The 21,725-nt window shown below is 38.4% G+C and overlaps 1 protein-coding gene across 3 annotated transcripts; it reads right to left on the bottom strand.

Moving 5' to 3' along the window:
• Window positions 1-1,174: 1,174 nt before the first annotated feature.
• On the bottom strand, window positions 1,175-19,848 carry pacsin2 (protein kinase C and casein kinase substrate in neurons 2). 3 transcript variants are annotated; one of them, XM_079551639.1, is made up of 11 exons: window positions 19,674-19,848; window positions 9,407-9,497; window positions 9,171-9,327; window positions 8,815-9,050; window positions 7,007-7,162; window positions 6,759-6,934; window positions 6,568-6,688; window positions 5,671-5,795; window positions 3,232-3,375; window positions 2,291-2,472; window positions 1,177-2,220 (listed from the first exon to the last, which is right to left on the bottom strand). In XM_079551639.1, the coding sequence occupies exons 2-11, from the start codon at window positions 9,461-9,463 to the stop codon at window positions 2,108-2,110; spliced, it is 1,467 nt and encodes a 488-aa protein (XP_079407765.1). In that variant the 5' UTR covers window positions 9,464-9,497; window positions 19,674-19,848; the 3' UTR covers window positions 1,177-2,107. The 3 variants fall into 3 exon arrangements, with proteins under 3 accessions (XP_079407767.1, XP_079407765.1, XP_079407766.1); XM_079551641.1 differs by lacking the exon at window positions 19,674-19,848 and having other exon boundaries at window positions 1,175-2,220; window positions 9,407-9,469; XM_079551640.1 differs by lacking the exon at window positions 3,232-3,375 and having other exon boundaries at window positions 1,180-2,220; window positions 19,674-19,846.
• Between the last annotated feature and the right edge of the window lie 1,877 nt (window positions 19,849-21,725).

The raw sequence follows: 21,725 nt of genomic DNA, 5'->3' as shown, positions 1-21,725 counted from the left end.
CGAGATGGTTCATGTTACGGCTGTAACATGTCAGAGATGGACTTCGGCGCTAAACCATGAAAAGACTTGTAAGCAGTGCTGTTTTACATTCTATTCTCTGAGTGACAGGAAGCCAGTGCAGAGACCAGAGCACTGGACTAACATGGTCGTGTTTATATAGGCTATAGCTTCCTGGTTCTTGTCAGGACTCGAGCAGCAGCGTTCTGGATGTTCTGCAGCTCTGACAGCTCGTTTAGTCGTCTAACCTGCTGGAGACAAATGCATGGATAAGTCTATAAGTCTGGTTTTACAATATTCTTCTGATCTTAGCAATGTTTTTCAGATGGTAAAAAGCTGCTGATGTTATTGCTTTGATGTGGCTGTTTAAGTTCAGGTCTGAGTCCATGGGCTCATTTGTCCCTAATGCAATAAACCTGCTGAGTGAGCGCTAGTGGAGTATGCAGCACAACTGTTTTTAACTGTTCTTTTTAACTTATTGTCTTTGATACTGTCTGTTGTAACTATGTGTGATTTTGTGACTGTAATGGTGAACCAAAGACAAATTTCCACCTCGGTGGACAATAAAGTAAATCTAATCTAATGATTACTCTTAGATTAGAACCTGATTTTTTGGTTTTAGAGAGAGAGACTCAAGGTGACTGATAACACTTTGTCTTTGTGCCTGTGGGCCAAAAAACAATTATCTCAGTTTTGTCTGAGTTTAGTTGGAGAAAGTTGTTTTGCATCCACAAACTGATCTGTGTGATGCAGTGACAGAGAGTATCTACAGGTCCATGGTCACCAGCCGTCAGTGACACGTAGATTTGAGTGTCATCTGCATAGTTGTGGTACGACACATTGTTGCTGTTTATTAGCTGACCCAATGGAAGCATGTACGAGTTGAATAAGAGGGGTCCCAAGATTGACCCCTGGGGTCTAAGACACAGTTGTCAATTTCAACAAAGTACGTCCTGTCCTCGAGGTAGGACTGGTCACACTCCCCCGACACTGGCGTTTCTGACAATGCGTGCTGTATAAAAGCTAAAGGTGGTCCAACAAAATATTAGAGCGTGTAACTTTTTTTTTTTGGTGGCGACTTTATTTGGGTCAGGCACTGTATATGCCATCAATTTAGGAAAAACAAAACAAAACATTGAATAGACGGCACACTGACACTAATGTGATAATGCACTTATTTTCAGATCCACTATAAGAAATTAGATCATAAAGTTCTCTTTCCACTCAAATCTATTCCACACGGCACACCATCTCTGATCTCATAGGATATCTTTAATAGTTGCTATATACATACACGTAGGCAACACAATATGGTCCGCTGTTTTATAGCTTAATCTTGCCATATATTAAAAGGGTTTCTTCAGTAACTGTACTATTGTGTAAAAATCAAAAACAGCCTGTGATGCTGAAATAAAATATTACAATTTACAATAAAAGACAAAGTGTGTGTGTGTGTCCATTTGTTAAATGGCTGAAAGGCAGAGAAAAGACCAGTGAGTGAACTAATACAATCAGTGAATAAACTGTACATTCAATTTCAGTGAGAAACTTTAAACTTTAAACATAGCATAAAACAAGTTTTCTGGGTACAAAGTATAAATGGAGACTGTCGCGTTGACCTCTTACATTTATCGCTCGTAAATGTTGAAATTCATCAAGTCAAAAGCATAGCAATGACACACAGGCAGGAAAGGAAATATTTAATTAGCAACTTAAACATTTCATGAGTCCAAATGGACCCATTTTCGATCTGCAGGAATCGTCTTATTTAGATTATCTCCCTTAATGCATCCATAGTGGCTTTTTTTTAAGGCTAAATTGCAAAAACAGTGCATTTAGTCAATCTCTTTTAAAATATACTAAAAATATATTTACTCTAACCTTATAGATGCTATATATTTTGTAACAGCATAGACAAGATTCTAAGAAAATTGTGGCTTTGGGTGACATTTTCTCTGTGCTATGAGCAATACTTGAAGTGGTTTAAAAAAAAAAAGAAAAGTTGTAACAAATGTAATTTCGGAAGAAACAATAAGTGGTCCATTTAAAATGTGCAACTGTCCTTCAGTCTGTCCACAGGAAGGACATAGAATAAAGAAATAATCCAGGTTTACTGGATGTCTTCCACATAGTTGGCAGGATAGAGACCAATTTTTCCATCCTTAAGTCGGCCTTTGCACCAGCCCTGGTCATCTTCTTCACCAATTTTTGTAAATTCCTCTCCTGGAAAAGCATTTTTTAGTCAATGACACTTGACTGTTAATCCATATTGTGTTGCCTTAATAAAGATTACCTGCATTGAAACTTAGTTCGTCCTGCTCCTGCCCATCATAGTCATAGAGCGCTCGCACAGGCACCGATATCACTGGAGACGCCGGTTCATTGTCAAATGGATTTCCATTCCCATTGGTAGAGAAGGGATTAGCACTTGTGTCTTCATCAGACCAGTCAGGTGTCTTCTCCATGCTGCTCGCGCTAAAACATAGAAAACATTCACCTAAGTCATGCTCTACCAATACACAAAGCTGACGGAACAAACCAAAGGTGGCACAAAAGCAAAAAAGCTGGAAGAAATGTAAAAAAAACCACCACATCTTAATTCTACACAGCATGAGGACAGATTTAGTGTTGGTAACCTAAATACACAAAGTTAATTCTAAATAAGAAGAAAACATGCTCAAACATAGTGGACAAGTACAATACAGCAGCTGTGAAAGGTTTAGTTAACACAACGCTGAAGACCAGGCAACATAAAAGAAATAAGTAAACAATAAAGGAAAGAGGGCCAAAGAATGACAAAATCATTGTAGAAACATTTGATTTGACCTGCACGACCAGAAGAGGGAGCCACAGAGACACCAAAGACAGCTTTCCCTCACAGACGAACAAAAAAGAACCATAGATGATTTACAGTCAGACCAACAACGTCTAACGCTAATTTCAACCAACAAAAACCTGCATGCGTATTAGGTAACGCATTACCTATATTTATGAGGTTAATCACTAACTATAACAAAAAGCATATGAACTGCATGTTATAATCTGACTGTAGTAGTGCGATTGTGTGCAGTGTCATTCCAAGGACCATGCAACACGATAATTCTGTCTCAGAGAGGTCAAAGAAAACAGTAAAGATAATCCTTCAAGCAAAAAGAGAAAGACACAAAGTATGACCCAAAGCACAAAACAGAGAGCAAGATGCCGCCAGATTATAAGAGTCTCCTTTTCACCAACGTTTTTATTTCTTCTTTATTGACACTGATGTGGTTGACTGTGGTTTGCACCTCCTCCTCCTCCTCCTCCTCCTCCTCCTCATTGTCGTCGTCTTCGTCAAAGGGGTTTGTGCTCACTGGTTCTGTTATGGTGGGCATGGTAAGGCTGACGACATGAGACACAGTGAGAGATGCACAATAGGTTTACATGGAGACAACGCAACAGTTACGACCACAGACACTCACGATCAACCCTCAAAAACATAATACTACCAACTGCCTCAATGCAACTTTATAAATGGGAGAAACCATACACTCTAATAAAAAAACAAAAACAACAATGTCAGAATTAAACAAACAGTTGAGGTTAGTTTTGCTTCCTGTCATTGTTCCGTTTCAAAGCATACTCCCAGAACGCACTCTGACCGTGGACAGTCGTTGTAGAACAGCGGCTCAATAAGCCACACTGAGAACAGTCAACGCCTTTGTTTGCAGAGTTTTGCCATCCTTAGCCTGAGGGTTTCTCACAGTAAACAGTACTTAAAGGGGCGAATAGTATATTGTATCGTTTACTGGCATAACAAAACATCCTCACTAATTACAAAGACTTGGGTCTCAAAATGACTTTTTGGCTCATAGAAATCCAATAAGGGAAGAGGTCAATAAGTGGTTAGTTACACAAAACAACTAATAATTGTTTTTGTGTTTAGCTTTCGCCTGTAGAAACACACAGACAAAAAGTACAGTACAATAGGTAGTATTTTGTACATGGAAGTGGAAGAGAGTTTAAACACTTTTCTCAACCAGACGTTAAAGGGTTAGTGCCCAAACTGATATATCGGCCAGCCAATATATCGGTATTTTCCGGTTTACATTACATTTTTATCGGCTGATATAAATGTCGATATCTCCGCAACAAAAAGTGATTTTTTTTTTTGCATTGGAATCATTCAGGGCCTTAAAATGAGCCCTCACATATCTTCCTAGGCCTCAGGGGATCAGAGAGACTTTGCTCTAAAAAGTTTGTATTTTAAAGATTTAATGTTGTAGATTTTTGCGTACAATTTTGGAACCATAAGAGAAACTTTACGTTTTTTGTTTTGGAATCTTCTGATTTTCGTCCTTCAAACAAAGTCCCTCTGAAGTATCTACTAAACATGAATGTCCTGAGTAAATTAGCCCTATGCCTCTAAGCACCCCCTGCTGTCACAGTTCAACACTGACACAAAAGCATAATACACAGGACTATTCACCTTATTCCGCCCCGCCCACTTTTGCCTCTTTTTGCTTTGCGCGAAGGCCGTTAATTTAAACAGAGAAGAAGGGAAAATGTGCGCCGCTAAATGTGATGTTTAGTAGATTGATTTGTGTAAAATGTCAAATGTTCTCTTGCACCAACAAGTCAACACTGCGATGTTTCTCTGCACGGCCTAAAATCGGCTTTGTTTTCGCGTAGTTACCGATTTTATCTTGACTTCTCCAGTCGCATGTAAACTGATAGGAGAAAAGGGGCGGGCACAATTCATGGCGACGCCCATGCAAACTTCCAGAATAAGGTGAATAGACAAGACATTTTTTAAAACTGAAAAACCCATCGGTCGAGCTCTATTAGATATATTTCTATACGTTTCTATGATTGAAACTTTTACTATAATAATACTACAATACTAAAGGCTATTTGAGAGATTAAAAAACAACATCAAATTCAATTGCTATTACTAAAATATCAGCCTACATACTGTATCAGCCAGGCCTACCACCTTTATATGGGGCAGGCCCGAGTGTCCGCTCTGTCCAACATCCCTGATACTGACTCCCCTAAACCTCTCATGTTAAGTGTATGACCATAGCTGACTGTACAAGTAAAACAAATACAAAAACAAACAACTAGTATGCAGTATTATTTAACAATGACGCAGCATTAACTTATTCAACCAGCCATGTGTTGCCGCAACCACTGATTAGAATTATACAATAATATTTTGCCAACAATGAGCATACTTTTCATAGGAAACCAAGCAACAATGAGACTTTTCAGAAGAGAGAAAAGCTTGGCACTTCCATAGCAACACCGGCGTCACTCCCAGAGTTTCTCTTGCGTAATTTTAAGAGCATTCCTGAAGACCAACAGCCTCTGGCACGCCATGAATATCTCAGGTGTGTTTGAAATGAGGGGAATAAAGAGCTCACCGAGTGCTCCAGCTAATACTGACGCCAGTGGGCCACAGCCACTTCTCTCTTACTATTTATCATGAAACACAATTAACATGATCTGTTTCAATACAATGATTAAAGGTCTTATTATCCAGGTTAAATTCATTCATAAAATATTGGACTTGCATGAAAAGTGTGGTTTTGCTTCCCTGTGTTTTTAACCATTTATTATGAAGTTGATGATGGTACTTTGTCCCACTTTTGATTGTTGTAATGCACTGTTCGGATAAAGATAATGAGATATTACCTGCTGCTGGTCTTCACCGGCTGATCAGATCCTGTCTGACTGATCCCGGTCAACGTTACTCCTTCAGATGACTTTTTCTTAGTTTCTCTTCTGCTCAGAGTCCGGTTCAGATCTATAGACCAGTCCTGTGGAGCACATACGCACAAGCTCTAACGCGGGGTTTCAAGGCATCTCATGAGAAGGAAACAGATATAGCAGCACACACACACACACACAATTTACTTCATAATTGAATATTTGAGCTTTTTTGTAGAGTTTTGCAACACACAGTTCATGCATGTGTGTGTATATGCGACAAACAGAAAAACAAAAGCCGAATCAGCTATATCATCCATCACCTTTAAGAAAAAGTCACATTTGCCAAGACGTGGCTCATCAAATGTATAAAATACACATTAAAGTAATAGAGAGGATATCCCCAATGCCATCTCAGCCGTCCGAGGAAACAACAGAATATTTGATATAATGAAGAGAATATATAAAAGTACTACAAGCTTCATCTCTACTTTGAATACAGCAACAAAGAACCACTTCAATTCAGAGGAATAGATATTAGTGGAGAAAAACATCAACCCCATGGCTTTGACAGGGCAGCCCGGCCATGCAAAACTCACAACAATGGACCATCTCTTAAAGGGGCTCGGCTCGGACAAATCCAAATTCTGTCAAAGATGTGCAAGTTTGAAGTTAAAATATACAAATTGGACTTTTATGCAAGAATGCATTCTCCATAGAGTAACGACCCATCAAAGTATTTTCAGTTTGAAAATTTCTTGCCGAATAAAATAAAAAAATCTTGTGTATTTAGTATATTAAAATATTAAATTCATTGTCATTTTGGTAACATGGCATGTGTTTTCGGGAAACCTAAAACAGTACTGTGTTGTTATTAAGTACCTCAAACTGCGGCCAGTTCATGGGCATCCCTGGACCATGATTAGACCGAAACCATTTAAGATCGTCCTCAGCATCTGCAGCAGAAACTGTGTCTTGCAGCGTGTGATAGATCGTCTGAAATCTACAAAGATGAACTGGATTGGTAAGAAGTCTTAATTTTTCAGATATAAACACACAGATTGCTTTCTGACCTGTGATTGGTAGAAAGATCCAGATGTTGTTTGACTTCGAGAAGCAGCTCTTTGAAAAAGCGGATGCGCTTGTCCTCAAATATCTGCGACTGTTCAAACACCTGCTCCATGTTCTCCATGTATTGAGGGGTTAGCTTGTCCAGCTCCTCCAGAGACTTCTCATAGCGCTCCTTTGTCTACAAAGGGCAGGACGTGCACATCTGAAATGTGTTTATTTTAAAAGGTGCATAAAGTTAAACCTGCTTTACCTTTTGTGCCTCCTGTTGACACTTCTCCAGTTTTTCCTGAAGCTTTTTCTGAGCCTCAGGATTGTTGTTACTTTCTAGTTTACTGTTGGTTTCTCTACTTGCGGCCAGTTTCTCTTCTTTACAAGCCGAGTGATAGGCTTTTTTCATGGTCTCCACCTGAGAGAGAGACGGACAATGTTTTGTTTAGAAAGGCTGCTGTAAATCAGTTCATAGCTTTGACTATCACACCAGATGCCCGTCCAGACTCACTTTACAATGAGCTGTTTTTATGGTGAGAAGAAACATGTTAAATGATCAAAACCCGAAAATAAAAATAACAGTATAAATTCAATTCAAATTCATAACCTTCCCGTATGTTCCCATGCAACAAAAGCAAATAAACATTTACATAACACTGATACACAACTAATTACGCAAATGACCTGCTCAGTGTTTCCCATTATTAGAACAGACTATGGTGCTCTAAAAATGTAGTTATCTCCCCATAGTAATAGTCAACATCAACCTCCCTAGTGTAGAAAGGGGCACTTGTTAAACTTGCTGCTTCTTGAATTTTCTTAATTATTAATATCAAAATCATAAAGAGCTTATCAAAAAGAACAATTAAAAGATAAACTAGAGAGATAAGTGGCATCTTTAGTCCAAAACGTGAAATCACAAAACATATTACGAATACAGATTGCCAGTGCCCCTGTAGTCTCGGTGGACATCTGCAGGAAACACTAACAGCTGGACACAGACAATGCTATTTTAGCTGTAGGTTATCAAAAATAAAGCACTTTGAAGAAGACCTAATGTATTTAAACATCATATTTAGCTGTAGTCAAAGCAATATCTCTACAGAGATGAGGTGGCGATGTCTTGCTCAGAGTAAACTTTACGTCTGGCCTGAGGAGGCGAGCCCGCTCATGGCATTTGTTTGTTTTTATTAATATTATTAAAGCTATTCTATTTTATAAGTGAAGTGTTAGGCAGTGTGGCTTTAAAGTAGAGCTGTGGCTTTGGTAAGGGGCTATGTCATTCTGACTGTTTGTAAGGCATTTCCAAACCTCTTTACTATATTACTATAAAAAAAAAAAAAGAAAACAAGGCCTGCGGGCCTAAAACAAATGTAGAGTAAGAGCTGTCTGCTATTTTGACACATGATGGCCGTGTCACCATGACAGAAACTAATTTTCCTGATGAGTTAATTAGCCTCATTTCCTACACAGGCTACCACTTGTCCCGTTTTGACTGGTTAATCAATAAACCACAGCGACAGAAACACTTTATTGTTCTACTGACTGCACAGCCAGGATGTCACCACCCAGCCTGACATCACTAAATAGGAAGTAGCAGAAAGAGGTTTAAAGGTTACAAAAGTTTCTTTGAACAGACAGAAACATGTATGTGCTTGCGCAAATTCACACGGACAGAGAGGAATGCCACTGCTGCCAGACAGTGCAAAATAATGTGGGGAGAGGAAATTAGAGTGACCTGGTTTTGAAGGTTTGCCCCGAGACATTGACAGGGGCTTCAAAACAGAATGCAGTGACAAACACCGTAGAGCTAGAAGTTAATTTAGTAGAGAAGTGACACGGAAAGATTTATATAGTGCGTTGTTTACCTCAGCAGGCCTCTATGGAAACGTGTATAAACAAAGGATAATCGTGTGAACTCATGGATGTAATTTATAGTCATGGCCACACCATTTAGTGCAGGATGACTTATCACAGGGCTGGCTATGGCTCTGTTGCTGGAAAAGTTCTTTAAATAGCCAACTACCAATGAAGTGCCCAGTAATAACACAGGCTAGTCCTAAAACACACCTCTTTGAGCTTTTTCGCCCAAGGTTTCTGTGCCTTCCTGAAGCCATCATCAGCCTCTTTTGTTTCTTTAAACCCTCCGATCATCTGTTTGTGGTAAGCGTCTCTCTGCCAGTTCTTCAGCTTCTCGTAGTCTTCTCCCATCAGCGCAGCCTTCACCTCCATGTGCAAGTCGCTCACTTTTTCTGCTTCAGTGCACAGCGCGGACCAAGCCCTCTCCAGTGTGCCATACTGAGGGCCTGCAAAAAAGACAGAAAGACATTACACTGCGTTCTTGCAATAAAACATGGCTCTAGTTTCATAATGCATTACACCTTAATGGTAAATTTGTTTGGCGTTATAAAATACTGACAAGTTACCTTTATCTATGAGTTGCCGCCACCTCTTGCCCCATTCTGTCAGTTGTTGTGCATAGGATTTCTCAATACGAGCCCGTTCATGAAGACAGTTCATGAGGTCATTACAAAGCCGGTGGCCGTCGTCAATCCGTTTTACTGTGCGCTTGTAGTTCCCAACCTTTAATAGGAAAACACACACTTTATTGAAGATTTAAAAACAATTAGACACTGAAAAACAGCGTGAACATTTTTCTCACCTCCCAGAAGCTGTCACTGGACACATCGATCATGGAGTCGTCCATGGAGCCCGACATCTCTGCTGCCCTATCTTACGCTCAGTGGCAGGGCCTGGAGATAATATTAGTGCTATGAGTTTGGATTCAAATAAATGCTTTACGTGACAACAATGAAACAGAATAGCCTGTAACGTAATCGCTCTCTTTTAGTCTGAAGCAAAGGTAACACAAAGTACGTATGTCACTAACACTGAATAAACCAGATCAAAACCAGGTCCCGTGGTCTACATACTGAAATTATAAAACTACAACATTGTTAAACTACAACATTCGTCACTGATCCTTTCCCTACAGAGATTCCATTCCAAACTATGTGTAAGAAATACTAGTATCCTGAAAAAACGGAAAGGGGACACATCCTCTTCTACGCTCACACAGCCTCACACGTGACTTGTCTGTCAGACCAACAGCTGAAGCACCACAACGTTTTTTATCTTCTCTGTCACAACAACATTCCTCCAGAGTTTACCACTCTAGATCTACCGTGATCAGAAGAGGAGGGTGACACAAAACAGTGCAAATATTTCTCTTATTATCACCTATATAGATCTGCTCACATGGTTTTCTATGACAGATATTTGCAATGCCACTATTGTGATCCTGGTATTAAATTTCATTGTTTTTTATTAGTTTTATTTAAAATTGTCTCAATTGATCCGTATTTGTTCTGGGTTATTCTTAGTTTAGTCAATGTTAAGTTTAGATTTTTTTTAAAATAAGTGATCGTCTTTTAAACCCTTTAAACGAATAATAATACGAATAATAGTAATAATAATAATAATAATACTAATACTAATACTAATAATAGATTATTTCTATTCTTTTCTACCTTCATTAGGACCAAAGCGCTTTACAGCAAGGAACCAGTCAACCGTTCACACTGTCATTCATACCCCAATGTAGGCAGACACTGGAGTCAAGGAGGGTGAAATGTCTTGCCCAAGGACACAACAACCATGTACACCTGCAAAATCTGAGGGATTCGAACCCCCGCCCTTCTGATCACAAGACAACCCTTATCCGCTCTACCACCCACCGGTGCCTCTGTCGTATATAAGTAAGAGTCTAAAATAATTATGGAAGGTAATCAGCAACAGCGGGAGGAAAATGTATCTGAGAACTTTGGAATTTCTCACATTTCTGCCTAAATTGGTCATAAAATGTGGTCTGATCTTCATCAAAATCATACGAATGAATAAACAGTGTCTGGTTAAACTGATACCACCCAACCATTTACATCTTATCATATTTTTGATGGCCATAACATGTAAACATTCACAGGACAGCGTGGAAAAAGTAAGTGAACCCAGGAATTTGGGAGGAATGTTCCAAGATTCATCCTGATCGCTGTGAGCATCTAATCTGCAACTACAGAGAAGCAGTTTTTGCTGCAAAAGAAGGATCAGCAGCTATTTAATACAGGAGTTCACTCACTTATTCCACGCTGTTGTGAATATCTCAGGTTTTCCTGCAAAATATCTTGATAAACTTGTGAATTCATTTTTCTATTGATGATATCACATTGTTCAGGCCCTGAGGAAACCAAACAGCCCCACACCATGATTCTCCTGCACCATACTTCATAGTGGAGACAGGGTTTTGATGTTGGTGATCCATGTTGAATAGTTGAATAGTTTGGGAGGAACACACAATGTCATGTGTGGAGAAAAAAACTCTTATAATTACAAAGATGTTTACCTACAGGTGAGGATAGCTGTTAATAGAGGGGAGGGACTAAAGCTGAACTCCTCCCTGTGGTATCTGAGCTGTGAGCTGAGCTGAACCTTAGTGCGCTGATGAAGACTTGTGGATGAGAGGCGAAACGTACGACGCTTCAACTACAGAGTACAGAAGATGACTCAAGAACCTTCAATAAGTGATCCCTTGTATTAAATAGCTGCTGATCCTTCTTTTCTAGCAATAACTGCTTTCCTGTAGTTACAGATTAGACGTGCACAACGATCAGGATGAATCTTGGACCATTACTCTTAACAAAACTGTTGTAGTTCAGCGAGATTCCTGGGTTCACTTACTTTTTCCTCCCTGTGCTGTGAATGTTTACATGTTATGGCCTGTAAAAATATGATAAAATGTAAATGTTTGGGTTGTATTAGTTTAAGCAGACACTGTTTATCCATTCTTATGACCTTGATGAAGATCAGAAAAAGAAAAAACGTCCGCACAACTAGGTAGCTCCCAGAAAAAGTATTTAATGATGACTTACACCGTGTAACGTTTCGGACAGAGTAAACTAGTTGTGCGGAATTTTTTTCTTTTTCAGCTCTATAGTCTACTTTGGTCGTGCACACTATTCATATTGGATGTGCGTGTTTTTCTTTTTTAACACTTGATAAAGATCAGACCACATTTTATAACCAATTTGGGCAGAAATGTGAGAATTCAAAGTTCACATACATTTTTCCTCCCACTATGTGTGGTAACCTATTACCATGAAATGCAGTGGTGTCTGGCAGTTTCTTTCATAAAAAATAATTGTGCTACGGCCAGCGGTCACAACATACTGAAGCTGATGAGGCTCTGTTGTGCTTTTACAATTTAAATATTTTAGAGAAAAAATTATGGATGTTTTGCTTCCGGAGCCAGAGCTTGTTTTGAGGTTAACAGTATGTTAGTGTTATTCAACTAACAATACCAAATGGCATTATCACACATTTCAAGAGTTACTGCATGTTTTCCCATAGCCTGTAGTCTGATCGGAGGAGTGGGGCAGTGAAAGCGAGTGATCTGGTTTAATAATCTCTGCAGCAGGTGAGCGTTCTCAATCCCAAAGTGCGATAAAGAGGCCGTGGTGTTGCTCAAACTGAGGCTGAGCTGCACTGTGAATTACGGAGGCCACCGAGCCACAGGAGGCAGCTTCCGTTTTGTTCAGACCGTGTTTACAAACGGGCTTCTGTTAGTCCATGCTTCTCTCCGCTCTCCTCCTGTGCATCATTTAACGCTCAACAGTGTCTCTTTATTCAGTCTTTAGTCTATGCAGCGTGCAGTCTTCCTCCTCTCACTCTGTCTCTCAGTTCTGAGTGACTGCATATGACTCTCCCTGAGGCCGAGCAGGTCCAGTAACTCGTAAGCAAATAAATGTAAATAGCGAAAGACGAAGGACTGGTGTAAAACATTAAAGTCGACGGAGTAAATAAGAAACCAAAAGAAATACTATCCTTTTCCCAAAACTATTGTGAAAATAAAACCCTTTTTTTTTTCATATAACCACCTTTCTTGGAGACATGTTAATCAATAAGGGAGAATAGTGTTGATTAAGGCCATCAGTGACAGCTTTCCAGTGGGTCTTGTCTTGGACTATTATTTATGAGTTCCACCCAATAGGTTTTCATTTCCCTTCCAAACAGCAGCACAGCTTTCACGTTTGTTCTCTCATGAGATGCATTGTGCACTCCAGATAGTGCGGACAGAGGTAAATGCTGTTCTGGCTTTATGCATTCTTTGTTTGATGTCCTTATCTCCAGCGTATTTGCCTCTCAGTTATTGATCTAGGGATAGATACAGACGGCATCGTGTCATGGAAGGGGGAGTAGCTTTGTCAAGGGGAAAAATAAAATCTTTTGGGAAACACAATTTTTTGCTCTTTTTAGCCATTTTCTGGTGGAATCTGAACTTATTTATCACATACAAAAAAAGGCAACTCTAAATCTGGTCCATTTGGGTGTTTATTCACAGCAGATTGTTCAGTAGAAGCGGAAAAAAAACACAGAAAAAACGGCAGTTGTAGCTAGCGCTTTTAATGAATGTAGCAATGTGAAGAAATTTTGGGTTGATTTATACAATTGGTTGAAGGTAAGGAACAATGTACCCATGTTGGATTATAATTGTGTCAAATTTGGAGTATTTATGAAAGACAAAAAGATAGAATATATGTATAATAATTTGATAATTCTGAGTAAATTTTATTTACATAGATGTAGATTTCTGAATGTAATCACAATTGGGTTACAGGTTCAAGAATATGATGATGTCATCGGACCCAATGGGGTGCAGGAGCCAGTTTTTCCTATTAACAGCATTACACTTTCACAAGTTGTAGCAAAAAAGAAAATATATGAATTAAAAAATATATAATTATTATCAGTCACTGGGTCCATGATCTCTCTGTACAAGACCAAAAATTTCCCCAAAAACAAAATAATATTTCCTCTATATAATAGTATAGGCCTTTAAAATGCTATGATGTCACCTGCAACCCAGCAATAAGTCTCTTAAAATTCTAGAATGTAAAAGTGCCTTAAAACTATGTGAAAAATTATCTGCATATATGAGCTAATGCCCTGATGTTTTTGTAAGAAATGTTTTTTTTTTTTTTTTTTTTTTTTGATGCTGCTTAGATTTTCATGCACATCAGTCATTTGTATTGCCTTTTTCGATTAAGATACATTATCAATTGACTTTGCAATAAGAAAATAAAAAACATCTTGCATCATGAAAAAAAAAAAAAAAAAAAAATTGTAGCTAGCTAACCGTTAGCATTAGCACGATGCTGGCATGTAGCATCACGTTAGCATTCTCCGTTTTTTTATGTATTTATTGGCTGTTTAACCACTTTGCTCCTCATCATGTCTTTGTATCTTTATTTAGTAGAAAACTATATTGATAATTCAATTCAATTGTTTTCCCCCTTAACTGTTCTCAAGCATGACCATATATGGGCGACTCCAGAGATGCCATCTGTATCTGTGGGCAATTAATCGAAATGTTATCGATATTGCAATCGATACTTTGGTCAATCTCAATAATCCTCATGGGACTTTCACCAGGTTTACCGAACCTGGTTTTGGAGTTTGGACGAGAAATGTTTGTGTTAAATGAACCTGTTTGAGCAGAGGTTTGTATAAAACATATGTCTGAGCTCATGAATCAGCAACATGCATCTGTGTTTATTATGAAAAAAACGATCAATTAGAGAGAAAAGAAAACATCTACCCAACTTGTGAGCAACTCTCCAGTCCCATTACGTCGTATTGGCCTCTGCTTTGTGCTTACCTAATCATTTCTGTGTGATGTCATGCATGTCTTAGTTTAAGCCTTTCTGCTTTCTTTGCCAAATCTTCTACAAACTTATACTAATCTGCCTTAATGCTGACTTCCGGCACCTTTTGTGTGATGGCATATTCCTCCTGCACATTTATCTTCTGTTTTATAGTTTTGCTTCTATTCATTGCTTGTTTTTTTCTCGTTTCTTTAATGCGGGGAAGAACCTCCTCATGTGTCTTTTAGGTTGTTATAAATGTCAGATTTGCCAATATGTTTTAAGTTCACTATTGAATATTCTTTGATACGGTTGTTTCTCAGACAGGTCATATTCTTTCCCAATACCTGATTTTTATTTTCACCTTTGCTAGAGAAGATGATGTTCAGATGTAGAAACCTATTTAAGAGAAAATGATGTTAAAAACGGTTGTAATAAAAGAGCTCCTTCAAGCTTTGCCAAATTTCTGAATAGTGCTGCTTTATGGTGCCTGAGTCAATCAACAGTACATAAAATACAACCACCGCAGCCATCATTACCCCATCACGTATGTTCCAGAAATGCTTTTCAATCAAATACAAGTGTTTGCATTTGATATTTTAGTCAATCAGCTGTTCGTATTCCTCATTCCTTGCTCAGTGGTGCAGCACAAGTGGTCGACACACACACACACAGAGGCTGTAAAAATAACATGAGACTAACAGCGTTACTCACACATGCGTGAGGAAAAACTAAACATAAAAACTCCCGTGTCTGGTCTGGACAATCAGGAAGTTGATATCACAAATTAAAGAGGATGTAAACGTTTCAAAGGGGTTGTGAGAGCTATATTTGTGGATTATAGTTTTTGGCACTCAATTCTTGAAAACAGATCTACATAGGGAAGTCTCCAAACCAATGGGCTTTTGTTCACAACAGATACAGTGTTTTTCATTCCTTTAATCAAATTGTAAATGTATGAGTACGCGTCACTTTTTGACACTTATTCTCATCACTTTTTTGTAGCGTTTCGTTGCTTTTTTTGACACTTTTTCATCATTTTTTGTAATGTTTTTAGCACCGTTTTTGTAACTTTTCTGTTGCTCTTTTGCGGAATGTTTATCCTCGTTTCTGTCTTATTTTTGTTGTTCTTTAGACACTTTTTTTCCCAAGAAGTTTTTAGATTTTGGTAAAGCCGGTTCAGGTGGGAGGTTAAAATGTAATCTTTAATTTTTGCGTGCGTGTTTTTTTTCTTTACGTAATGAACGGAACATAGGAAAAACAATGTCCGCAACACCTTGACTCAGTGGGACTCTGCAGGCTGAACGCAGCTTGACCCAGAACTGCAAACAAAGCCGAGCCAAGGTCTGAAGTCCACTCAATCTGTACAAGAGAACACCGCAAACTTAACAAATATGTACAGCTTCACAGGCTAAACAGTGCCCAGCGTCATTTTTCTGGATTTTTTCTGGAATTGACTTCATTTGTTGGTCTATCTGAGGGAATTTGACCAGTCTCCAAACCGTCACCGTGGGGATTAAATGTGAATGGCATGACGACAAACATGTGACTCCCCAAATATTGGACATTTCTTCACCCAGATGGAAAGCGAAAAAACAAAAGAAGAATGCAAACATAACTAATAAAACAGGTTTGGTTTAGTCTTAGTTAGGGATGCACCGACCCGATATCGGAGCCGATACTGAAAAAAATATGATATCAGATATCGGCTACAAATATCCGATACCAGTTTTGGCTCTCAATGCCTTAAAAACATCACTTTCATCACCTAAATCAAAGTGAATATGGGCATGCTGCATATCATTGTAAAGCTAAGAACCAGGAGAATTCAACTGCCGAGTTAGTTTTAATCACCGCAAACGCATTTGTTATCGTCGCGCAAAATGCTGCGGTTAGCATCAGTATGTTCAAGCTAGTGTTAGCATGCTAACGAAAACTAATTAAGGCTGGGACAGAAACTAACAGAATTACTTAAATTAGCCTAAAAAATATGTAATCGGTCACGACTGAAGCCAAGTGTTTGTATTTTAGTTTAAGAAATAACTGATGTTATATATAACATATTTGTAATGGTCAAGGTCATGGTCAAGGTTTATATATATAGCACATTTAAAAACAGAGTACTGCCCCAAAGTGCTTTCCATATTCAGTGCAAAAATACAGACACAAAAAACATTGCTTCAACAATGTACAAAAAGTAAAAACTGCAGCATAATCAAATGATCACTTCATGCGAGTTGTTTATAATGTAACCTAAAGCCTGTCATATACCCAAGGATATTGTGTAGAAAAGTCCAGTAATCCTTGTTAAATGTTTATTCAAGAGTTTATCAATAAATATAATTGATCATTGATCCGTAATATGACAATAAAATATGATTTTATTGATCTTAAAATGGAGTAAAGGGTCAATAAAAGGTTTTACTAAGAGAAAGCCACTTTTATGTAAACCCAGTATTGGTATCGGTATCAAAAAAGCTGGTTCAGTGCATCTCTAGTTTTCATTTTTACTGTTTGACTTTTATCCAACCTGGGGCAAAATGACTAACCCCATAACACCGCATGATGGGCAGTCCTAGATGTGTTAAATACAAACGCTAATACGCTAAAGGCTAATGAACAGGACTTAAACAGCTGACATGCACATGGACGCCTCCCCTGAAGCGGTTTGTTTATGTTTGCCCCATAAAGTCACAATCAGCACCACAGCACACAGGAACGGCACAAAGAAGTTTGTTTTTCCTCAGCACATGTGATAGACAGACGGTGCACATCTGTAAAAGAGCCGTCGCTTTCTTACAGTCAGTTTATCAAGATAAGGATGTAACTTAATGTAAAAAATGCTTTGACATTTGTTTTAGTCTGGTCAACATGATATCCAAGAATAAATAAAGCTTAATAGCAGATTAGTTGTTTTATATGGATGCGATGTAGCCTGGGGTTCCTAGAGGGATAAGTGCATTAATAAATACAGAAGAAAATGGTACAAATAAAGCCACAGTCTCACAAGAGAAACTGCAGCTAAGCTCTTCATTATTGCAATTTCACAGCATGCTTCAATGTGAACGTTGCCAAACAAAACAAAAAGTGATGGTCAAAAAAGTCCATAGAAAACGTCTTAATGGCTTCTACAGTTAATTAACTTTGGATCAGAGTAGTGTGGCCTGCTACAGATAATCCCCATGAACACTAGCAGCCATTAATGGGCAGCTAACAGGGATCCTAATAAAACTAACAATCTTATAGTGTACAAAGAACAAATTAACCTTTCTAAATGACAACCAAAGGAAAACCTGAACCTTCTTCTGATAATTAAATGTATTTAAATAATCGTTCATGCCAGGCTGAAAACATTTGCGCAACACTGCATTTCTTCATAGGCCAAATGTTATGTAAGCCCAGCCACTGCATCCATCATCACATAGGGTTAACTGTAGGCGAAACAGAGCTGACTATAGGTTAAAATTGAAAAAGGTCACTCTGTGGACAGTTAAATACAATGACATTACTTCCACAGCACACAGGTATTTTCCAGTGGAGCTGCCAACAGCATAGAGAGACCAACATAATGCAGGGAAACTCGGTATTACATGACGGCAGAGAAGAGCATACCACATGACGTCATTCACAGACCATTCTACAGAACCTCCCATGAAGGCTCCTGTCCAGTGTTCAAAGCAGTGGACATTTCAGGAGCTTGCCTGATTGAGTCAACAAGTGCTGACCCTGTGACCCTCATGTGCATTGATCACCTCAACTGTCTTTTTGGTTTGCTCATGCAATCAAATCAGCTTTGTTAAAACGGTCCCTGGCATTATGATGTTGACATCTCTGTGCCAAGTTCATGTATAAATAATGTACATTTATTTTTGCTGAGATCCCCGGGGTAACTGTTTGTTCGTCTTAAAAAAAAACAATAAAAAGATAGTTTAAAAAAAAGTGAATGTAGCCGTTGTTCTGTGACTGAGTTCATCCATTTTTATATATATAAAGCTATGTATAACTTGTATAACACTGAGTTAATTAATTATGGTAAACTCAAACACTTAACACCATCAGGGCTCAAAAACAAAAGTCTATTTCAGCTACTATGGTCAGAACAGAACACATCCTGGACAGCGGCCTTTGACATAAAGCTCAAAACCTACAGTCTGTAACACTGCAATTGGCAGTGTATTATTACACTACACACCACATCCGCTAAGACTTAAATAGCACGTGACATAAATAGCAAGAGGCAATATTTGAAGCCCACCTTAAGTGCAGAACACACATTGTTGAAATAGAGATGACCCTTTTTAAGCCAAAATGGAGCAGCATTTCTAAGTTTAGAGCGTTTCTGTGACAGACCAACTAGTTCACATGACCCTCAGGATGAAGGAAGCAATGTTTCTGCAAAGCTTTCACTACTGCGTTACCATAACACACACCAGTAGTGACTCAACAACCAAAGACACAATATGTCCATTTGAGAGTGTGTTGAAATAGATGGTCTACGCAAACTGTGTAACTGTGATGAGTGGTGATTTCCGGTGATTCATATTAATATCCTGAACACGTTTGGCACAAAAAAAAAAATATGTTGCGTCCTGAGAGGTCTTATTGAAGGAGACAGGACTGAATTTTGCATCATGGTAACACTGTGTCATCTTCAATAGGGCATTGTTCTAACGCGCATCGAGGGGAAAGTTGGGCAACTGAGCTCTGCGCTAAAACTAGACAAACTCTGTTTTTATCCAAGTAAAATGACAACACTGAATGAGAGCATGAAGAGTTTATCTTTACAGGCAAAACCTGCCCCACCCTTTATCATTCCTGCCATAGAAACATTTCTGTCCTTAAGTAAACATAAACCTACATTAAACGTGAGTCATATTTGCTTGATTTACACAGTTTAATGAACCGGTAATAATGCCAGTGCCCTGCGCAAACAAAGTCTTGAACAATAATCCTCTTGATTCTCCGATTGCTGAATACTGAACAACTTAAAACTTTATTTTACATTTACCAAAACTACACCGATCAAACGGGCACTTACTGTTCCGGCAAAAAGTACAGATTGCTCACAGCATTTACATAATAAGTTACAACATATTTCCCCACTTACGACAACTTTCAGTCATTGGGAAGTTATCTACAATGTTAGCTCCGAGCGTTAAAGTTAGCCAATTAGCAACTTCCCATACGCAAAGTTTTTAGAAGCTCATAAAAAGGGTTTCAATGTCGACTCACCTTTCGCAGATCTATTCCAATTGACAGTACACGACTGATTTGGTAAATTAAAATGCTTTTCGTGACTTTTGCAAATCTTTCGCGTGTTTTTCCTGCTCAGCGCCAGCATCGACTGTGACTGACACGGGCAGGCTACGGTAGAGGCGGCACAGACCTGTCCATTACGCACAGCATAAGGGCATATCCGGTGAAAGCACCACAATAAAACCCATATAAAGGAAACGCAGTGCAACATTTTGAAGGGATAAAATAGAATAATGTGTAGGCCCTGGGTTGAACTGATGCAACACACTTCAGATATTTTCAAAGTAGTCTACTGCGGACTAATGGCGACTAGAGTTCGGGAACTAATGGAGATTTTAAAGGTTAAAATACTGGAATTATTGTTAAAATTAAAATACTTGGACACCACAGTGTTTTAGATGTAGGCCTATTTACCAGCATTATATTTTCTCCACTTTTTATATATTATTTTAGCTAACGTTAGTCTATGGAAATGTATGCTAACAGCTGCAAAGATGACGATCTCCATGGCAACTGTAGGCTCAACCGCGGAAAAAGTCTTGTCACTTTTTAACCATTGATTTCATATTTTTTTACCCCTCCTTTAAAGAAACAGGCCACCGTTTTCCATACTGAGATTTGTTCTTACCTGAGCTTGGACAGGTTGATACGCACTAGGGCAACATGGACCAAAAGTCATATCCCAAGGCCGTGGGAACCCAGGGTGCTGAAGGCGCTGCAGCACCCCCTGGTGGATAGTTTATGAACTGCAGGCAATATTAACCCCTTAACTCCCACCTGAACCGAGCACATTTTCTCCAGCTTTACCCCAATCCAAAAGCTTCTGGAAAAAAGGTGAGAAAATAGCAACAAAGCTGGGACGAGAACAATGATGGGAATGTGACAAAAAAGTGAGAAAACATTGACAAAAAAGTGACGAAAAATGGATGAAAAAGTGGCAAAATGTCACAAGAAATTGACAAAAAAATGACAAAAAAATGACAAAAAATGTGACAAAGATTTGACAAAAATTTGACGAATAATTGAGGAAAAAATGGACGAAAAAGTGATAAGAATTTGATAAAAAATGGGAATAATTTGACGAAAAAGTGAAAAAAAAAGTCACGAAAATTTGACAAAAATGAGATGACTTCCCAACAAAAAAAGTGATGAAAAAAAATCTGATGTGAGGAAAAAGATCAATTTAGTTTTGTAGGTCTTTCAAATGAGGCGTTACACTGGCCTACAGGATTTGGGTAAAGCTGAACTGGAGAAAATGCTCTCGGTTCAGGTGGAGGTAAGAGGTTAATAAATAGGATTTATGCACAGAAAAATTATTTTGGGGATAAATTTTATCCCTCAGCACCCCCTAACTAAAATATCTTCCCACGGCTCTGTCATATCCCGATATATTTTGGTTTAATATCGATATACGTATATATCCCGATATTTTTAACGCAAAGTGTGAGCTGTGAAATTAAATGTTAAAGCCAAATACCAGACAGGTACGCATGAACTCGTCTTAGCTCAGGCAAGAATATATTTCAGTATGTAAAAACGGTGGCCTGTTCCTTTAAATTGAATCCACACGTTTTTTCCCACCAGGTACACTTCCATGAACACATATCGGTCTTTGTTACTTTTCTAAGTGTAGTTTTGTCCCAAGAAATCACAACATCGAAAGTATTCACCACTATACAAGCTACAGCATCATTGCTCAAAAGGTTTATTTTTCAAAGCAACAACTATGTAGACAAAAGTCAATGTAATTTTGCTCCCATGACTTTCGCTTCCAGTTGATTATTCTGTATTTAACAAGCTAAAAAAAACAACAATGTTAATTGAGGATGATGTAGAAATTAACAACATTCTGTAAATATGAATAGATTTACATTTACAACTGCTAGTCATGAAGAAGTAAAGGGATGGGCATTTTCTTTCAAGAGTTAACAACAGTTTAAAGCAGTCTTAACAAAATATGTATTCAAAAAGGCATTTAATCTGAATAATACGCAAATGGTATTAGACCTACACATTATACAAACAATT

This window comes from Gobius niger (genome assembly GCF_951799975.1).
Source record: "Gobius niger genome assembly, chromosome: 2".
Classification (NCBI taxonomy): domain Eukaryota; kingdom Metazoa; phylum Chordata; class Actinopteri; order Gobiiformes; family Gobiidae; genus Gobius; species Gobius niger.
Note: the sequence above shows the minus strand (reverse complement) of the source record. Positions and strands in the feature narration are given on the sequence as shown.

Bases quoted from the DNA above. Each gene is read 5' to 3' on its own strand.
- pacsin2 (XM_079551639.1), bottom strand. From the start codon at position 9,463: ATGTCGGGCTCCATGGACGACTCCATGATCGATGTGTCCAGTGACAGC. The intron at 6,935-7,006 runs GTAAAGCAGGTT...TGCCCTTTGTAG, and splicing joins GTCAACAGGAGGCACAAAAG to ACAAAGGAGCGCTATGAGAA. The intron at 6,689-6,758 runs GTCAGAAAGCAA...TCATCTTTGTAG, and splicing joins GATCTTTCTACCAATCACAG to ATTTCAGACGATCTATCACA.